At 40.9% G+C, this 17,512-nt stretch overlaps 1 protein-coding gene across 2 annotated transcripts in view; it reads right to left on the bottom strand.

Annotated features, from left to right (window-relative positions):
• The window catches only part of LOC124103263 (chromatin remodeling regulator CECR2), a 147,121-nt gene extending 130,087 nt beyond the window's left edge, over window positions 1-17,034 (bottom strand). Inside the window, exon 1 of one of the 2 annotated variants that reach the window (XM_046459778.2) lies at window positions 16,796-17,034. In XM_046459778.2, the coding sequence (XP_046315734.1) occupies window positions 16,796-16,921 (126 nt within the window). In that variant the 5' untranslated portion in view covers window positions 16,922-17,034. The remainder of the gene's footprint in view (window positions 1-16,795) is intronic. The other variant, XM_046459777.2, reaches the window with a different exon arrangement.
• Between the last annotated feature and the right edge of the window lie 478 nt (window positions 17,035-17,512).

A 17,512-nucleotide genomic window follows, 5' to 3' on the forward strand; every position in this document is an offset into this window, starting at 1 on the left:
GTGGGGGGAAACTGCCAAAGGACAGGTGAAAAGCTGTGCACAGTAGTGCACACCTGTAATTCTGTGATTTGGGACACTGAGGCAGGAGGATCAAAAGTTCAAAGCCTGGGCTGGGGATATAGCTCAGTTGGCAGAGTGCTTTCCTTGCATGCACAAGGCTCTGGGTTTGATCCCCAGAACCAAAAAAAGTTCAAAGCCATGTCATTTTCTTCTCCGAAGACAAGCCACACCAGGGTTCCACCAATTGACTCCACCACTAAATACTGAATAAAGAAAAGCCAGCCTCAGCTAAGTAACTCTGCAAGACCCTGTCTCTTAGAAAAGATAAAAAGGGCTGGGGGGTGTGGCTTGGTGATTAAGCATACCTGGGTTCAATCCCTGGTACCAAATAACAAAACAAAAATATTCTCAAACTAAGCATGGCAACTCATGCTTATAATCCCAGTTACTTCAGAGGCTGAGGCAGGAAGATCACAAAATCAAGGTCAGCCTGGGCAACCTGAGGGGATCCTGCCACAAAATAAAAAATGAAAACATCTAGGGATATAGCTCAGTGGCAAAGCATCCTTGGATTCAATCCCTAAAAAAAAGTACACTTTATTTAAATAATTGGTCAATAAAACTGGTTTAAAAAAAAAAATCTGAGCTGAGTACACTGGCACATGCCTGTAATGCCAGGGACTTGGGAGGCTGAGACAAGAGGATCAAAAATTTAAGACTAGGCTCAGCAACTGAGTGAGGCCCTAATCAACTTAATGAGACCCTGTCTCAAAATAAAGAGTTGAGGATATAGCTCAGTGGTAAAGTGCTCCTGGATTCTATTTCTAGTACCCCACCTCAAATAACTGTAAATTAACAATCTAGAAATTTCATTCACAACACTACCAAAAATAATAAAATTCTTCAGAGTAAATCTAACTAAAAAGCATAAAATTTTACTTGGAAACTATAAAACATCAAAAAAATCAAAAATCCAAATAAACAGAAAAGCATCCTATATTAATGAATAGAAGACAATATTGTTAAGATGGCAATACTGTGTGTAGAGTGCTTGCCTAGAGTGAGGCACTGGGTTTGATTCTTAGCACCACATAAAAATAAATAAATAAAGGTATTGTATCCTTCTACAACAACAAAAGTGAAAAAAATGAGAATCATCTTTATTTCATTCAGAGTAAAGGGACCCAACAGATAAATGATGGAATCTTGAAAATAAATATTCACCAACTTCGATGTAATAAGGACTGATTCAGGCAAAAACCATACATGCATTAAAATTATTGATGTTGTGAGCTGGGATCAGAGGCACACGCCTGTATTCCCAGCGGCTTGTGAGGCTGAGACAGGAGGATCGCAAGTTCAAAACCAGCCTCAGCAATGGCAAGGCATTTAGCAACTCAGTGAGACTCTGTCTCTAAATAAAACACAAAACAGGGCTGGGGATGTGGCTCAGTGGTTGAGTACCCCTGAGTTCAATCCCCAGTACCAAAAAAATAAATTTTAAAAACCCAAAATTACCGTTTGGTGAAATTCTGATGAGAAACATACATGTTTACATAGTATCTCCCCACAAGATACTTACTCACTGAAAGGGGAAAACAGTAACTTCAGAGTCAAGAAATCTGGCAGACATCATCCTAACCAAGTGATCAAACTTAGTAACAACCAATAATGCCAAAATCAGTAATGTAATTTATTTCTTTTTGGATACCAGGGATTAAACCCAGGGGTGCTTAACCCCTGAGTAACACCCAGCCCTTTTTATTTTTTTTAATTTTGAGACACGGTCTCACTAAGTTGTTCAGGGCCTCACCACATTGATGAGGCTGGCTTTGAACTTGTGATCCTCCTGCCTCAGACTCCAGAGCCGCTAGAATTACAGGTGTGCACCACCGCACCTAGCTAATAATGTAATTTCTAATAGCAAGCATCAGACAAAACATTTCTTTAAGCACCCCTGCCAAAATCATGTGACCTGAATTATCCTGAAGTTACATCCAACAAATCCAAATGAAACGAATGGTTTGTACTCTCTCAAAGTGTCAAGCGCAAGAAAGAGAAAGACTGAAAAACTGCTCCAGATTAAAGGAGACTAAAGGGACCCAAGAGATAAATGAAATGAATGGTACCAGATTGAAAACCTAAGCCAGAAAAATTATTTCCAGAATACTGGTCAAGAAAATTACAGAAAGGGCTGGGGGTTGTAGCTCAGTGGCAGAGTGCTGACCTAGCACATGTGAGGCACTGGGTTCGATCCTCAGCACCCATAAAACCAAAATAAAGGTATTGTGTTCACTTACAACTAAAAAATATATTTTAAAAAAATTACATCAATTGGCAATGTGTGGTGTCACAAACCCATGATTCCAGGGATTCCAGTTAAAGCAGGAGGACCACAAGTTAGAGACCAGCCTCTACAACTTACTGAGACCCTGCCCCCAAAATAAAAGGCTGGGGATGTGGCCCATTGGTAGAGTGCCCCTAGGTTCCACCCCAGAACCACCAAGAAAATTACATAAATTGCATATATATTGATATTGGTCAACTGGCAATATTTGATATATTATTATTTTCACATTTTATTCAGTATTGATTCCCTCATTTTGATAATCTTACTATGGTTTCTTAAGAAAATGCTTTTATATCATAAACACTGAAATGTGAAGAGATAAAAAGACACCATGTCCGAAATTTACTCTCAGACAACTACACAGGGGAGATGTAGATGGAGGGCTGGGGGACAGAGAACAGGGAGACAATTTAAAAAGTGGTATAAAATTTAACATTTAGGGAATCTGGGTGAAGGAAACTGAGGAATTCTTTGTACTAGTCTTTCAATTTTAAGTTTGAAATTAAAGTTTTAAATCAGGTGGGAAGTACATGCATAGGAAACTGAAGCAGAAGAATTTCAAATGTAAGGTCAAAATGGGCAATTTAGTGAGACCCTATCTCAAAATAATTTTAAACAAGGATTAGGAGTGTAGCTCAGTGGTAGAGCACTTGCCTAAGCACACAGCAGGAAGGAGACTCTGGGTTAACTCCCAGTACCACAAATAATTGTTTAATTAAAATAAAGTCTTAAAAAACTCGAGCCACTGTTTCAGCAGGGAAATGACAAAAGTAATGAACTCTTAAAGGCCACTGACATATTCTGCATATAATTTAAGCAATTAAAAGGAAAAAAACAATTTCCCTCACTTCTAAAAATGTCATTGTTTCCTGACTTAGCGCTCTTATTCATTCAATCTTGCTTGAAAGATTCCTTTCTAATGCCAAAACAATAGCTAAAATTTAGTCTCACCTACCCTTCCACATATCCCTAAATAACTTGCATGGCATACCAACTTTCCCATCTCTGGCACTACTATTCAGTTCATATACCAATGAATGCCTTAGCATTTTACTGAAGTTAGATTCCCTGGGTTCAGATCTGACTATGTACCTGCAGGCAAATCACTTCATCTTTGGCCTCAGTTTCTTATCTATAGAATGGGATCAGAGTGATGCCTACCCTCCTGTAGAAATTAAAAGGAATAAATAAACTGACTGAGGAACACTAGAAGCAGTGCCTGGAGCACCATAGACACCAAAACTCATGTAAGATTTTATCATAAAATATATGATAAAAAGTGACTAAGGGGCTGGGGGTACTATTCAGTGATAGAATATGTGCTTTTAGCAAGCAAAAGGCCCTGGGAAACCAGCCATTAAAAAAAAAAAAAAAAAAAAGACTGAATACTCAATACTCAGAACCCCAAAATAGAAGGTAATAACAGAAGTCTAATGACTAAAAACACTAACTCTATCTTAGAAAGGAAAAATCTTTCTGTTCATGGTAGTTATGATAGGAAACAACTCAAAATAACCTAAATTCCCCACAGAGGATTGGTTATATAGAGTACCTCTATTCAATGAATACTCTTCAACTATTAAAAATCATGATGCATTGTGGTAACATGGAATTTCATATCATTTAACTATTCACTGAATCAAGCAGGACTCAGAAATGTGCAAGTATGAATCATATTGATAAATTATTCTATATATAAACATGCTCACCAAGATAAGTGAGGTAGTGCTAGGCTCTTTGGGAGCAAGGAATGCAAACTCTCTCAGGTGCCTGGGGTTTGGGGCAGGATCCACAGCAGTACCGTGGGAGGTCTTCTCATTAATCTCTGCAGGGCTGGGTCTTCCCTACTTTCTGCTTTACCACAGGCAAGACTTTAGTTTGCATCATGGCTTCTCACTGTGACCTTTTAGCTTCTTTTCCATGCTGACTCAGTAATCCCTGTATTTCCTAGGTTACAATCCCAAGAAGGTATTTGATTGACCCAGTTCATCTTTTTTTTTTTTCTTTGCAAGATGTGTTAAAGATTACTGGCCAAGACAGAGATTTACTTGACAAGAGGAAGCATAGAGATGCTAGACAACCTCCAAAATTTTTTGCAGAACCAGCAGGGAGATAAGCAAGCAAACAAAAGAAGCCATTCTGTTGAGATGTAACTTTCCCTGGCTTGGGGAACCTGTTATTAAATAGAACACATAACGTTAGTACCTGAATGTCTAATATGTACAAGTATTCCCCTTACAAATGACTCAAAGCCCCATGAAATAGTAGTCTCACATTTCACTAAATACTCAAGAGAAAAATTAAAACAAGCATCTCAAACAATAAGAGTTAAGCAATAGTAAATCTAAAATCTAACAAAAAGGCACATATGTGTGCGTGGGTTTTCATTTTAACAAACAAAAAGCTACAATGCTGAGAAACTAACAATCCTAGGATGGGATAATCATTCCAACCAGAGAGGAAGAGAACAGAGGATGACTGACAGGAAACCTGCAGCAGAATTTGGAAGGCTAGTTATTCTTAAGGGGACCCTACGACTGACCTCTTTAGTTTAACACCAAAATGCTAACACACAGGAATTAGAATTAAATTAACTTTTTCTTGTTACAATAGCTACCTATTATTTAGGGTAAACACAAAGCAAAAAAATATGCACCATCTTAAGCTTCCTGAAGTGCTCTTTTCCCCTCTCCTTCCAGAAGAATGCAGATTTAATATTAGCCTCTTCCTCTTCCTCTTATTCCACAGTAACTCAAACAGCCTTCTCCAAAGTTGAAAGTCTCTTTGATCCCTTCAAATCACCAACTCAATGCCTGTTTTCGGTTGTCATCTTCCTATATTTCTAAGTATCACTCAAATACGGAGACCTTGGCACTGCAGAATCCATCCTGTGACCATTATGGTGCCACTGCCTGAATGTTTAATGACATCCATCACTGAGTGTCATACTTGCCAGGAACCACCTTTCTTCAGCTTACCTGTCGAAGAATATTCTGCAGTGTTTAAGTCACTGTTATTCTGTTATTTGCAGCCAAAAAAAAAAAAAAAAAAAAAACCCTACTTGACACAATCTTTATGCATTACAAAAACCTATTATCACTACCTTAATATTTCACACCTCTCCTTCACTGTGTTCTATTCCAGCCACTAATGCTAGATTTACCCTAAAACATTTAGCACACAGGAATTCTTACTTTAGAACTATGTTTCCCCATTGCCTAAAGAAAAACTGATTAACATCAGTGAACCTGGAATTCAAGGCTTACTGTAATGATGCCTCTATTCTCTCACTCAGCCTGATTTTCTATCAATCCCCTTAAAGAACTGCCCCATATAGCTAGCTATGCTGGCTTACTCAGTACAATCCCCCAAACCCTGGAAACACTCCATCACCAATGCTGCAACGGTCATACTCTCCTAACACTTGTTCTGCAATTAACATAGATTTCACATTGTATTTATTATCTATCACCAACCCTACCACCCGCTTTCAAAAGACTGATTAATTTTCCAAGGCAGTGGGAAAATAGCAACTTTATTACAAACCTCTGCAATTATGATATTAATAAATTCAACAGCAAACAGAAGGGAGGCAAACTGGTTTTGGTTTTTAATTCTTTAAAACACAGGAAAATGAGGAGAAAAATCTTTCAGAAACAATGAGAAAAAAAATTAGTACATGTCTTTTAGTACTAATTAGTACATCAGCACTAAACATTAGTATGTATGTTAGTAGGCTACTAACTCAAATTAATGCCAGTCTAAGAGTGAAAACATAATAATTGGGCTGAGGCTGTGGCTCAGCGGTAGCGCACTTGCCTGGAATGTGTAAGGTACTGGGTTCGATCCTCAGTACCACATATAGGTAAATAAAAAAATAAAAGTCCATTGACAACTAAAAAAATATTTTTAAAAAATCGTTAAAAATGGGCTGGGGATGTGGCTCAAGTGGTAGCGCGCTAGCCTGGCATGCGTGCGGCCCGGGTTCGATCCTCAGCACCACATACAAAACAAACATGTTGTATCCGCCGATAACTAAAAAATAAATATTAAAAAAAAATCGTTAAAAAATAATAATTCCCTTAATTATGGCAATAGATGTAATTTCTCTCTAAATCACCTCTCCCCTATATAACTGTTCTGTGAACAAAGAACTCCAAGACACTGTTATAAAGTTGTCCCACATAACTGAGCATGGTAGTAGACACCTGTAATCCTAGCAGCTCCTGAAGCTGTGGCAAGAAGAACACAAGTTCTAGACCAGCCTGGACAAGACCCTAGGCAACTTAGGAGGCCCTGTCTCAAAAACAACAACAACAAAAGGACTAGTGCTGTAACTCAGTAGTCAAGAACCCGTGGGTTCAATCCACAGTACCAAAAAGAAAAAAAGTTGTCTCCACACCTAAAAGAATTTGCAAACAACCTCTCAGTAAGACAGAAGAGACACAATGATGGCACATAGGGGAAAGGATTTACTAAAGAAGTAGATCTGTTAACACATTTTCTGTCAAGCAAATCAAGTGTCCCTAGTGCCATTATGGCTGAACCAACTGATGAGCGCTCAAGGAAGAGGTATTTAGTTAAAGGAACTGGCCAGGAGGGTGAAAAAATTCTTACAGTCAACAAGACTTCAAAAAAGCATTCTCAATTTTAAGAACTTATTCCAATATGGAGCTTATTACTTGGAGGTGATTTAAAAGTTAAACACTGAAAATGTGAAGTGTTTAGTATAATTGTGTTCCCATCAATTCCTCTATTTTCACTTATGTTTGAGGTTATGGTTAGGAGGAGGGGCAGAGAAGGATGCACACACAATGTGTTGTGACAACCATTCACACATTTAATTCAGGTGGCCACATGCCTCAGTGACCTACTGCCAAATCACAGTTATTCTAGCAAACCCACCCTAGGGAAAAAGTAGACCTGACTTAGCTCCTGAAGCATCCGAATTGTAGACTCAAAGCTAAAAGTTGTCTGTTCTGGGCAGTATGAAACTTACAAGAGCATGACATCATTTAAGCCTGCCAAGTATATTTCATAAAGGTCATATGAGGTCAGGGACTTTAAACAGGAGAATGAATAGTGTCTTCCACATATTTTTATGCAAGTACACTTGTGTGTTAATGATACATAATAGAATTATTCTGAGGAATCAACAACTGCCCCCAAAAGATGAGAAAACTGCTTTTGCCTACAGAATTAACTTAATTCTTATCAACTTATTTACACAAATTCTGGGATTTAACACCTTGATGCAAGCCAGAAATTCACCAATGCCTAGAACAAACCCTAAGACATCAGGACAGGAGCACAACAATGAGTAAAAAAGAAAATTAAAAAAGGTGGTCAGGAAAAAAAAAAAAAAAAGCAGTTCCTGAACAAGAAAGAGAAAGAAGCATGGATGTGGGGTCTCTGCAGAGACCAAATACATGGAAGTGGAAAAGACAAGACCACAAGATGGATGTTTCAGTCAAAGACCATTGTCGAAAACCACAAAATTTCCTTCACTATCCATAGAAGTTCTTCAGTAACCTTTACCCAAAAAACTTGAAACTTTTCACAGTACAGTACTCTGATGAAATCACAATACCATCTTCTCTCCAAACCAATTTTTTTTTAAGTGGACAGATTATTGGAAACCTGATATCTAACAATAACAGTAAGTTCCATGGCTAAACTGTGAAACCAACCTAGATGCCCTTCAACAGATGAATGGATAAAGAAACTGTGCTATATATACACAATGGAACATTACTCAGCATCAAAAGAAAATAAAATTATGGCATTTGCAGGTAAATGGATGGAGTTGGAGAATATCATGCTAAGAGAAGTATAGTTAATCCCAAAAAACCAAAGGCCGAATGTTCTGGTAAGTAGATGCTAATCATAACGGGGGGTGGGAGGGGCGCATGGGGAAAACCAAGGAACTTTGATTGGGTACAGGGGAGGGAAGAGGAGGGAGCATGGGGGCAGGAAAAATGGTGCAATGATATTGAACTTCATTACCCTAGTTACATGTATGATTGCACATATAGTGTGACTATACATCGTGTACAACCAGAGAAATGAAAAGTTGTGCTCCATTTATGTACAATGAATTGAAACACACTCTGCTGTCATATAATTAGAACTTAAAAAACTGAAGACATATTGTTAGAGTAGAACATATTTCTCTCACTAAAAATATACTACAATGGACTAGGGATGTGGCTCAAGTGATAGCGTGCTAGCCTGGCATGCGTGGGGCACTGGGTTCGATTCTCAGCACCACATAAAAGATATTGTGTCCACCTAAAACTAAAAAATAAATACTAAATATATATATATATATATATATATATATATATACACACACACACACACACACATACTACAAAGGCTTTTGTTGATTATCAAGCTGTTTTGCACTCAGTAAATGGAAGCTGTCTTACAGTTATTATTAGATATCAAGTGCTCAATAAATGTCTGTCCACCAAATATGTGTTTATCCATTAAACATCTTGTCTGACAGCAAAATAAACTGAAAGAAATCATGAAAAATATTTAGGGTTCTGTGCTTGGTGAGCTTTGAACTGAAAATTATAATGGAATAATGAACTTTATATGTGCTTGTAACCCAAATACACACACACTTCAAGTAAGGTCCCACTGAACTTTCGATCTAGTCATGTCTAAGCCTCCTGAGTTCACCACTGTGCCATGTTCAAGAGATACATCAAGAAGAGCCATGTTCCCAAACAGGCAATGGCAATACTGAAGCCTCCTGAAGCTGTGTTCCTCATCCTGTCCAGCCACCACAGCCAGGCAGCTAGGGAGAGGCCTTTCTTTTTTGGACTTCCTCCCTATTCTCCCCAAACATTCTTCGTTCTTTCAGTTACTCCTTAGGAAAGGAAAAACAAACAAACAAACAAACAAAATATGTTTCCTAGGTTTCTTTTTCTTCTTTCTTTTGGTACTGGGGATTGAACCCTGGTTGAGGATGTATTTACCACTGAGCTACATCCCCAGCTCTTTTTTTTTGAGACAGAGCCTTACTAAATTGCTGGCACTGGCCTTAAATGTGTGATCTTCTGCCTCAGCCTTGCAAATTGCTAAGCTTACAGGTGTGCACCACCATGCCTGTTTCCCAGGTTTCTGATAAAGAGCAACTACTGATGACATGCACATCAGGGAGCAACTTGAACTTCCTTCAATTCCTATAAATGTAAATGTTAAAAGTTTGCATGTAGAGGAAATCAATATCTGAAGTTAAAACTCATCACCTCACACACATTGTACTACTGGTACCTAGAAGGTAGACAGGTCAAGGATGCTACTAAACATCTCACAATGCACAACTTTCCACAATGGGAAGATTTACCTGGCCCAAATATCAATTGTGCCGAGATCGAGAAACCCTAGGTGTGAAAGGAATCGGGATACTGGACTCAGTGTTACCATCCAACCATGTCTTTCTCAGTGGCAAGAACTGTTGTAAAAGAGAATGTCCCCAAGTTTTCCAACAGAAATATTGTTACAAGGCTAATATAAAGAAGATGTCAGAAAAGCATCCAAGGAACAGAATCCAGTGAAACATGAAAATATGGGAGACAGCAATATAGTTATCTAAAAAGGTCATAACAGAAAACACAAGGCTACAGCATCAAATAAAAGGCAAGCCACAAGCCATAAGCTAAAGTATGTTTTATTCAAAAAGTTCTAGGTACAAATGGGTCCTACCCTCTAGCTAGAGGTAAGAGGTAGAGAGAACTGGTATTTGCACTTGAGAAAGAACTGGCATGGTGTCACATGCCTAATAATCCCAGCAACTCAGGAGGCTGAGTCCAGAGGATCACAAGATCAAGGCCAGCCTCAGCAACTTACCAAAGCCCTAAGCAATATAGTGAGACCCTGTCTCAATATAAAAAATAAAAAGAGCTGGGGATGTGGCTCAGAGGTTAGGGCCCCTGAGTTCAGTCCCCAGTAACCCCCTCCCCCAAAAAAAAGGAAGGAAAAGAGATTTCACAGAAAGAGGGAAAAATTCATATAATTCACAAACACACCAAGTATGAATTTGCAGTTTTCACTTGGTACAAAGCTGATTTGTAAGGAATGAATCCTAACCTTGATCCTAACCACTGAGGTCAGTGATTTTCTAAAAAGGAATTAATACTGCTATGCATGCTCAGAAAATTCCTAAAATCATGGAACTTTTAAGACTTAAAAAATATCTAGGAATCGCCCATTTTTATAGAAAGGGCATCTGAAACCCAAAGTGATCTGCCTAAAATCAACTCAAAGCTAATGACCAAGGTGGCTCACAATGCAGGTTGTCTGTTTCCTTTTGAAAAGGTGTTTAAGGACTGCAGGTATAGCACAGAGGCATAATGTGCTTAGACTGCATGAGGCCCTGGATTCGATACCTAGCAGCACCCTCACAAAAGACTGTGTTCACAATTGCATCAATCTGATCTAAAGTCACATCATTAGATGCCTCATCTACACACCACACTTTCTACCTTTGCACTTGCAGTTTTCCAGCAATCTGTCAGTGCTCCTCATTCTGAAACCCTCACACACCAGGAATTCAGCCTTGAGCTGCTCCTGACCAAAGGGCAGATGGTCAGTGTACCAAATGCTGCCAAGTTGTATTTTAGGCTTTCCTGTGTTCCAGAAAATTAAGCAAGACCAAATTTAACTTTCACTGAAAAGCAAGCCAGACCCTAACACAAACTGTCCTTCAGGACAAGAGGGTCCTGCCCCTTTTACAATTGTAGATGATGATTCTCAACTGCCCCTCTGAAGCCTCATATGGTAGGAAGAAAAAAAAGAACAAACTTTTCTTTCCAAATGTTGGTATAAGCCAGGCATGGTGGCTCATGCCTGAATTCTGGCAATTCAAGAGGCTGAGGCAGGAGGATTGTACATTCAAAGCCAGCCTCAGCAACTTTTCAAGTCCTAAGTGACTTAGCAAAACCCTGGGATTGTGGCTCAGCAGTAGAACACTCACCTAGCATGTGTGAGGCCCTGGGTTCCATCCTCAGCACCACATAAAAATAAATAAATAAAAGTATTGTGTCCAACTACAACTAAAAACCAAATATTTAAAAAACAAAACAAAACAAATTCTGTCTCGAAAAATAGAAAGGTCTGGAAATACAGCTCGGTGATAAAGTGCCCCTGGTTCAATCTCCAGTACCAAAAAAATAAGAAAGGGGATTGGGCATTTCCTTATAATAGAATATTCTCTTTTAGAATTTCAAACCACAAATGGATTTGCCCTTATGTAATTCACCTCCTGTTTGGGCTTTCATCTTCAGTGAAGGAGCTGATCCTGACTCTACAAAGAACGTTTTATCATCCTACATTTTATTACAATACATTTTATCTTACATTAAATTGACTAGTGTGGCAAACCACTTATTTTTAAATCACTCATCTCCTTCATTCCCACTCAAATGCCATGTTCTCAGCATTGCTACACATACTCATCCTATTTTACAATGCAATGGCTCACCCCTCAACATGGCTGTATGACACCAATGACTATCACCAGTGACCCTTTGACATACTGTATACGGTATATATGGATGTTTACTATCTGCCTCATTCCACTAAAAAGAGGGCAGATATTTTTGTATTATGTTCACAGTTTTACCCCGAACACCTAGTACCCTGCCTGGCACACAGTATGTACTTTGTAAATATTTGTTGAAAGAAATGAATGAATTCACAATCTTGTCCCTCTGAACATAGTTCAGCAAAAGATTTCAAGAGAGGATCTTCTGCCAGATATGGTGGTACACACCTATAATCCCAGTTATTATGGAGTCTGAGGTAGGAGAATGTCAACTTGGAACTCAGCCTCAGCAACTTAAGAGATTCTGTCTCAAAATTTCTTTAAAAAGGACTTGGATGTACCTCAGAGGTACAGCTCTTGCACGAGCTCACAAGCTCAAGGTCCTACCATTGACTCCCAGCACACACACAAAAATATAAAATGTGTGTGTGTGTGTGTGTGTGTGTGGCATATATATATTTCTTAACTTCAAGTCTAGTGTGTTTTGGGTCATGAATCGAGGCTTTTGATTCCCCTAATCCCAGGCCTCTTAACCTTTGTATCTTTGAGAACTTCTTTCAGAATTTGATGAAAGCATTAGGTCCCCTCCCCTCTAGCAAAATGTTATGTGTATACCAACTCAACAATTCCTACCTCCTGTCCCTTGGCTCCAGGTTTAGGAACTACTGATATGACTGATGTATTTTTAAGTTTTCTCTGAGCAACTTTTCTTTCTTTCTTTGATGGTAATAATTCGTGGTCTGTGCTCTTCATTAAGCAGTTGGGTCCAAGAAAACAACAAGGGTAGAATTTAAGACTTCCTTCTGCCCTCATATCATGCTGATTGAGTAAGGGACTTTAGCCACATACAATGGCAACCAGGAGGAAGTACAGAGGAGGCAAAGGATTAGATACTTCAGGTCAGGAAGTTCAGGAAAAAAGGTTGATAGGACAATCAGATTATTCTGATCTTGCTACTTCCATACAAACCATTCAAATAATTCTATGTGAACATTTCCAAATAGCCACCTGAAGGGACCATCATCCCATAGCCATGATGATTAACCTTTGACCAAATTACTGAAAATCACTCTATTCTCCCTTACCTTACTGTAGTCAAATGAGACACTCTTCACTGTAAAGAGCACTTGACTGGGGGGGGGGGGGGGCAATCTTTGGATAAGTCAATTACCTTTCTTTGTTTCTCAAATCAGGACAAAGCTTAGCCAATCTAACCCACTAGAATATTAAACAATAATAAAAAAAAAAACTAAGTGAAGTAGTACACAACTGCTTGTTCTGAAATAGTAACAGCTAATCCTCCCAAGAAGATGGGGCCAGTTATGGGCCACTTTGGTGAATTTCCCAGTTTCATGTAAAGTACATAGTAAGTGCTTACTAATTCCAACTATTGAATTTAGTGTCACTAATCTACTACTGTCCAGTTATACCTCAATTTTCTCTGAAATATAAAAACACCTAATCTATGGCACAATATATATTGTATACAATTTCTAAATATTGACAACTAATAACTTTTATCTCTGTGCAAATCTGGGTGACTTTAATTCTTTTATCTACATTTTTCTATAACTATTAAACTTTAAGTGGTTGTATATTATTCTTAAATACAGGAATTATGAACAACTTAAATAAAGCATTATTACCGTGCGTTTACAGATTTTTAGTATGATGAAGACAGAACCTTCCTTGGGAGGCAGCAACATACAAATCATTAAATATATCCTAAAACCAGAAGTATGTTGACTATTCCAAAAAAATTCTGTATATTCAAGGTTGATTAATACAGTTAAAAATTTTTACATGCAAAAATAAAAATATTCCTATTTGGGGGACCAGTTTTTGAAGTAAAAAGTCTTGACCTTTTGCCGAATTAGAGCATAAATCTTCCAAGCCCTCTGCCTATCCTAGAGATTGCTCACTTTAGATAAACAGAAGGCACGTCCTTGAAGATTTTGCTTCCTAAAGTTTCTATGAATCCATGGGGTCAGCCTGGCGGTCAAAGGTAAAATGAGGTCTTTTCCCACAGTTGGAAACTAGGTGCATAAAAAAACTAAACTGCTATTCAACTTATACTATTTGGCATTATACATCATTTCAATTTTATGTTTTATTTTGTTTTTGGTGATGCCTAAGATGGAACCCAGGGCCTTCTGCGTGCTAGGCAAGTGTTTTCACACTGAAGCTGTATTCCCAGACCTTCAATTCTGTCTTTTTGAAGATGCACTAAATTAAGGTTACAGGGCCTTTCCACAAGGCCTAACAGATACAACTCAGCATTGGAACCTTTTTCCTTTTTACAAGGGTTCTCTACCACATCATAAAGCCTAGCCAAGGGATTCTTTATCAAACTGTCAGATCAATAAACTGCTCAACTTTTTTAAAAAATCACCTAATAATAAAAAAGTACTTATTTATACTGAGAAAACTGTGTCTTCAGAAGTTCTGCACTGTCAATAATTTTTAAAAGATTAGAAAATAATCTTAGATTTTTAAATGGTTAACTACTGAAAACCTTAAGTTAAAATTTACATTAGCTGCATCAAAACACACCTAACATGAGATAGTGACTTTTCCACCCTGCAATTCTTGTACAATCTATCATTTGTTATCCATTTACTGAAAACATTTCCAAAGGGGAAAAAAGGAATACAAATATTCATCTGTGCTGCATGTTTTTCAAATAGCACACATTTTAACTGAAAGAAGTGTCACTTCCAGAAAACACTGGAATAAAGAGTCATCTCATGTAGCCTTTATTAAACTACAATGATTTTTCATTTCTGCTATACATATAAATTTGACAGCTTTAATCAGCTTACATTTCCTGTAGGAATTAGGCCAGCTAATAGTTAAAGAAACCACAAGTTACTTTTTAGGACAGAAGACATGTTATTTATAGATTACTCTAAAAATGCTGGGTGTACATAAGTCAAAATGAATTACCTTTACTTTTCATCAACAAAATGGGAATGAATACGTGGATTTAAAGAAATGACGTTTTTCCAAAAGTATTTTCAGAATTGGTCCTTAAACTATAAACTTGTAATCCAGCATCATCTCAACTTTATCTTGCAAGGGATAGGGGACAAGTTTACCAGCACCCAAGATGGCACTGTCACAAGCAACACTTCCCACAATAGCCACCATTTTGAGCAGCAGGGTTTAATTAGACTACTTAACATTTTATCAACTAAAAGGAAATGTAAGGCATGAGAATAATTGTTAAGCATCTCCTGACTTATAGAATTCTCAACCTTTAATTTTTGCAGCCGTTTCTCTTTTTTGGTCAATATAAAGAGTGTTGCCAGGAAAATTTTTATTTTAGAAATCATGCTTGTTACATCCATGCTCAAACTTTTAAAACAAATGCTGTTGCTGCAAAAAATGCTCAAGCTATTATTACATTTTCCTAAAACCTGGAGGAGCCTACGACTTAATCACATTGTTTTAATCAGCTTAAGAAAAAAAGCCAGTGAGGTTTATCAGTCTACATTCCTCTTCATTCTCCGGTCCCAGCCCTTTTGATCTTTTTATTTTCCCGATTTCATTAACTCTGAAGAGCAAGTTCCCACACTTCATTCATGAGAAGAAAAAGATATTTCCGCAAACACGACTGAATCTAAAAATAAAGGTGAGGCAAAGACCTCAGCAGTAAACGAATTAAAAGCAACCCGAAAATGGCAGAAGAAAGATATTTGGGAGTAGAGGCAACCGCAACGATTAACTTCTCCAAAAGAGTGATTCCAATTTTGCTCGCTGCATCGTCCAACCCTTGGCAGAGCTAAAAACAAAAACTAACCAACAGTACCTTTGTCCCAAGGCAAAAGGTGATAAGTCACTACACAGACTGCTATAGGAAAGAAAGCAATTCAACCTGCCAGCCAATCAAATATTTCACACCCCCTTCCAAAAATAAAAATAAAAGGAGGATGCTGGCTGTTAGTTTGGGCCGTCGTTTGCATTTCGTTCCTCACACTCCCGCCACCTTCTCTGCCACTAAGACCCTCCAATTTTAATCCAGTTTATCACAAAGCCTCGGGTCTGAAAGCACCTTCGGCCTGGCCAGAAAAGCCATCCCTCTTCTCCACACTCGCCCGGAGAGATAATGGTGGTGAAATCAACTCCAAGAGCTTCCCAGGTCCCGGAATAAAAAAAAAAAAAAGGTTGCATATTCCTACTGGAAAGAAGCTATTAAAGAATAACGGAGTCCCAAACTTTCCCTCAGCAGCCTCGGAGCCCCGAGCGAAGGCTCTGCGCGGGGCGGCTTCCCAAACGAGCGCGCCGAGCCCTGCCCCCCCCCCCATTCTCCAGCCCGAAGTTAGCCCCAAATGCCCAGAGAGTTGCGGGCCTCCGGGAGTCGGCAAAGTGCGGCTCCTTCTCCACGCGTCCGCCCGAATGGGGGCGAGCGGGTCCCAGTAAATCCCGCTGCGCCCCCGCGCGTGCGCCCGCACCCCGTCCCCGCCCGGAGCAGCTGGCTCGCCGCTTCAATGGCACCGGGGGGGAGCGCGCGCACGCACTCTCGCCCGGCTCGCCCTCCGCAGAAGTCCCGGGAGAGCCTCCCGTCCCACTCCGACAAAAGCAGATTCCCCCTCCGCCTCTCGCTGCCCGCTTCGCCTCCTCCACAGACCGCGCGTGGGCGCCGTGGGCGTCCGGGCGAACGTCCCGAGCCCGGCGTCCGCACTTCGCGTCCGGTGCTGAGACGCAGTGGCCCCCGCCCGCCCTTCCGCGCCTCGTGCCCGATCGCCAGCCCTTCTCTCGGCTCCGGACTCCACCGAAAGTCTCTCGCGCCTCAGCTCCCCCCGCGCACGACGTCCCGCGGACGCCCCGAGGAGGGACGAAGGAGAAAGGGGCGCAGCGCGCGCGTCGCCCGCCCGACCACTCACCTCGATCTCAAAGTCGGGCAGGCGGAACGCAGTGCGAAAGAGCGAACAGAAGTGTGCGATGGCCGGGACTTCCCACCAGGAACGGAGCTCGCCCAGCCCGGCCGCGCCGCCCTCCTCCGGGCACATCTCCTCGTCGCGGCACCGGCCCCGGGATCGGCGCGCGCCCCGGCTGCCCCCGCTGCCCGCGCTCGGCTCCCTTGCCTCGGACTCCCGCCGCGGCGCGGCGCCTCCGCTGCTCGGACGGCGGTGGCGCGGCGGAGGCTGCTACTCCCGCGGCTGCCGCTGCTCGGCGTGAGCATGAGCCGAAGGCGCGCGGCCGGGCGGGGGGCGGCGGCGGCGCGGGGCCGACTCACTGAGGCGGCTGCTGCTCGGGCTGCCGACCGGGCCCGCGCGCTCGCCCCATCCCGCGGCTGCGGCTGCGGCCGCCCCCAGTCCCATACAATATAATCAACTCACCGCTGGGGAAAACAGATGGGGCTGGGGGCGGGGGGAGGGGGCCGAACAGAGGGCCTGGGGGAGGGGCCGCCCACGAGGAGGGGGCGGGGCTGTCCCTCATCACAACAACAACCCCCGCCCCCGCTCCCCACCCCCGCCCGGACAGCTGCATTGGAAGGAAGGGGGAGGGGAGAGAGAACAGAGCACCCCAAGAGAGGGGAGGAATGTAACTCCAAGGAAGCCAGGTGCACCTCCAGGAACTTTTGCCAAGAAGCGCTCGGC

Source organism: Marmota monax, unplaced genomic scaffold, assembly GCF_021218885.2.
Source record: "Marmota monax isolate L192 unplaced genomic scaffold, Marmota_monax_Labrador192_F-V1.1 WCK01_AAM20220418_F8-fsc00163, whole genome shotgun sequence".
NCBI classification, from domain to species: domain Eukaryota; kingdom Metazoa; phylum Chordata; class Mammalia; order Rodentia; family Sciuridae; genus Marmota; species Marmota monax.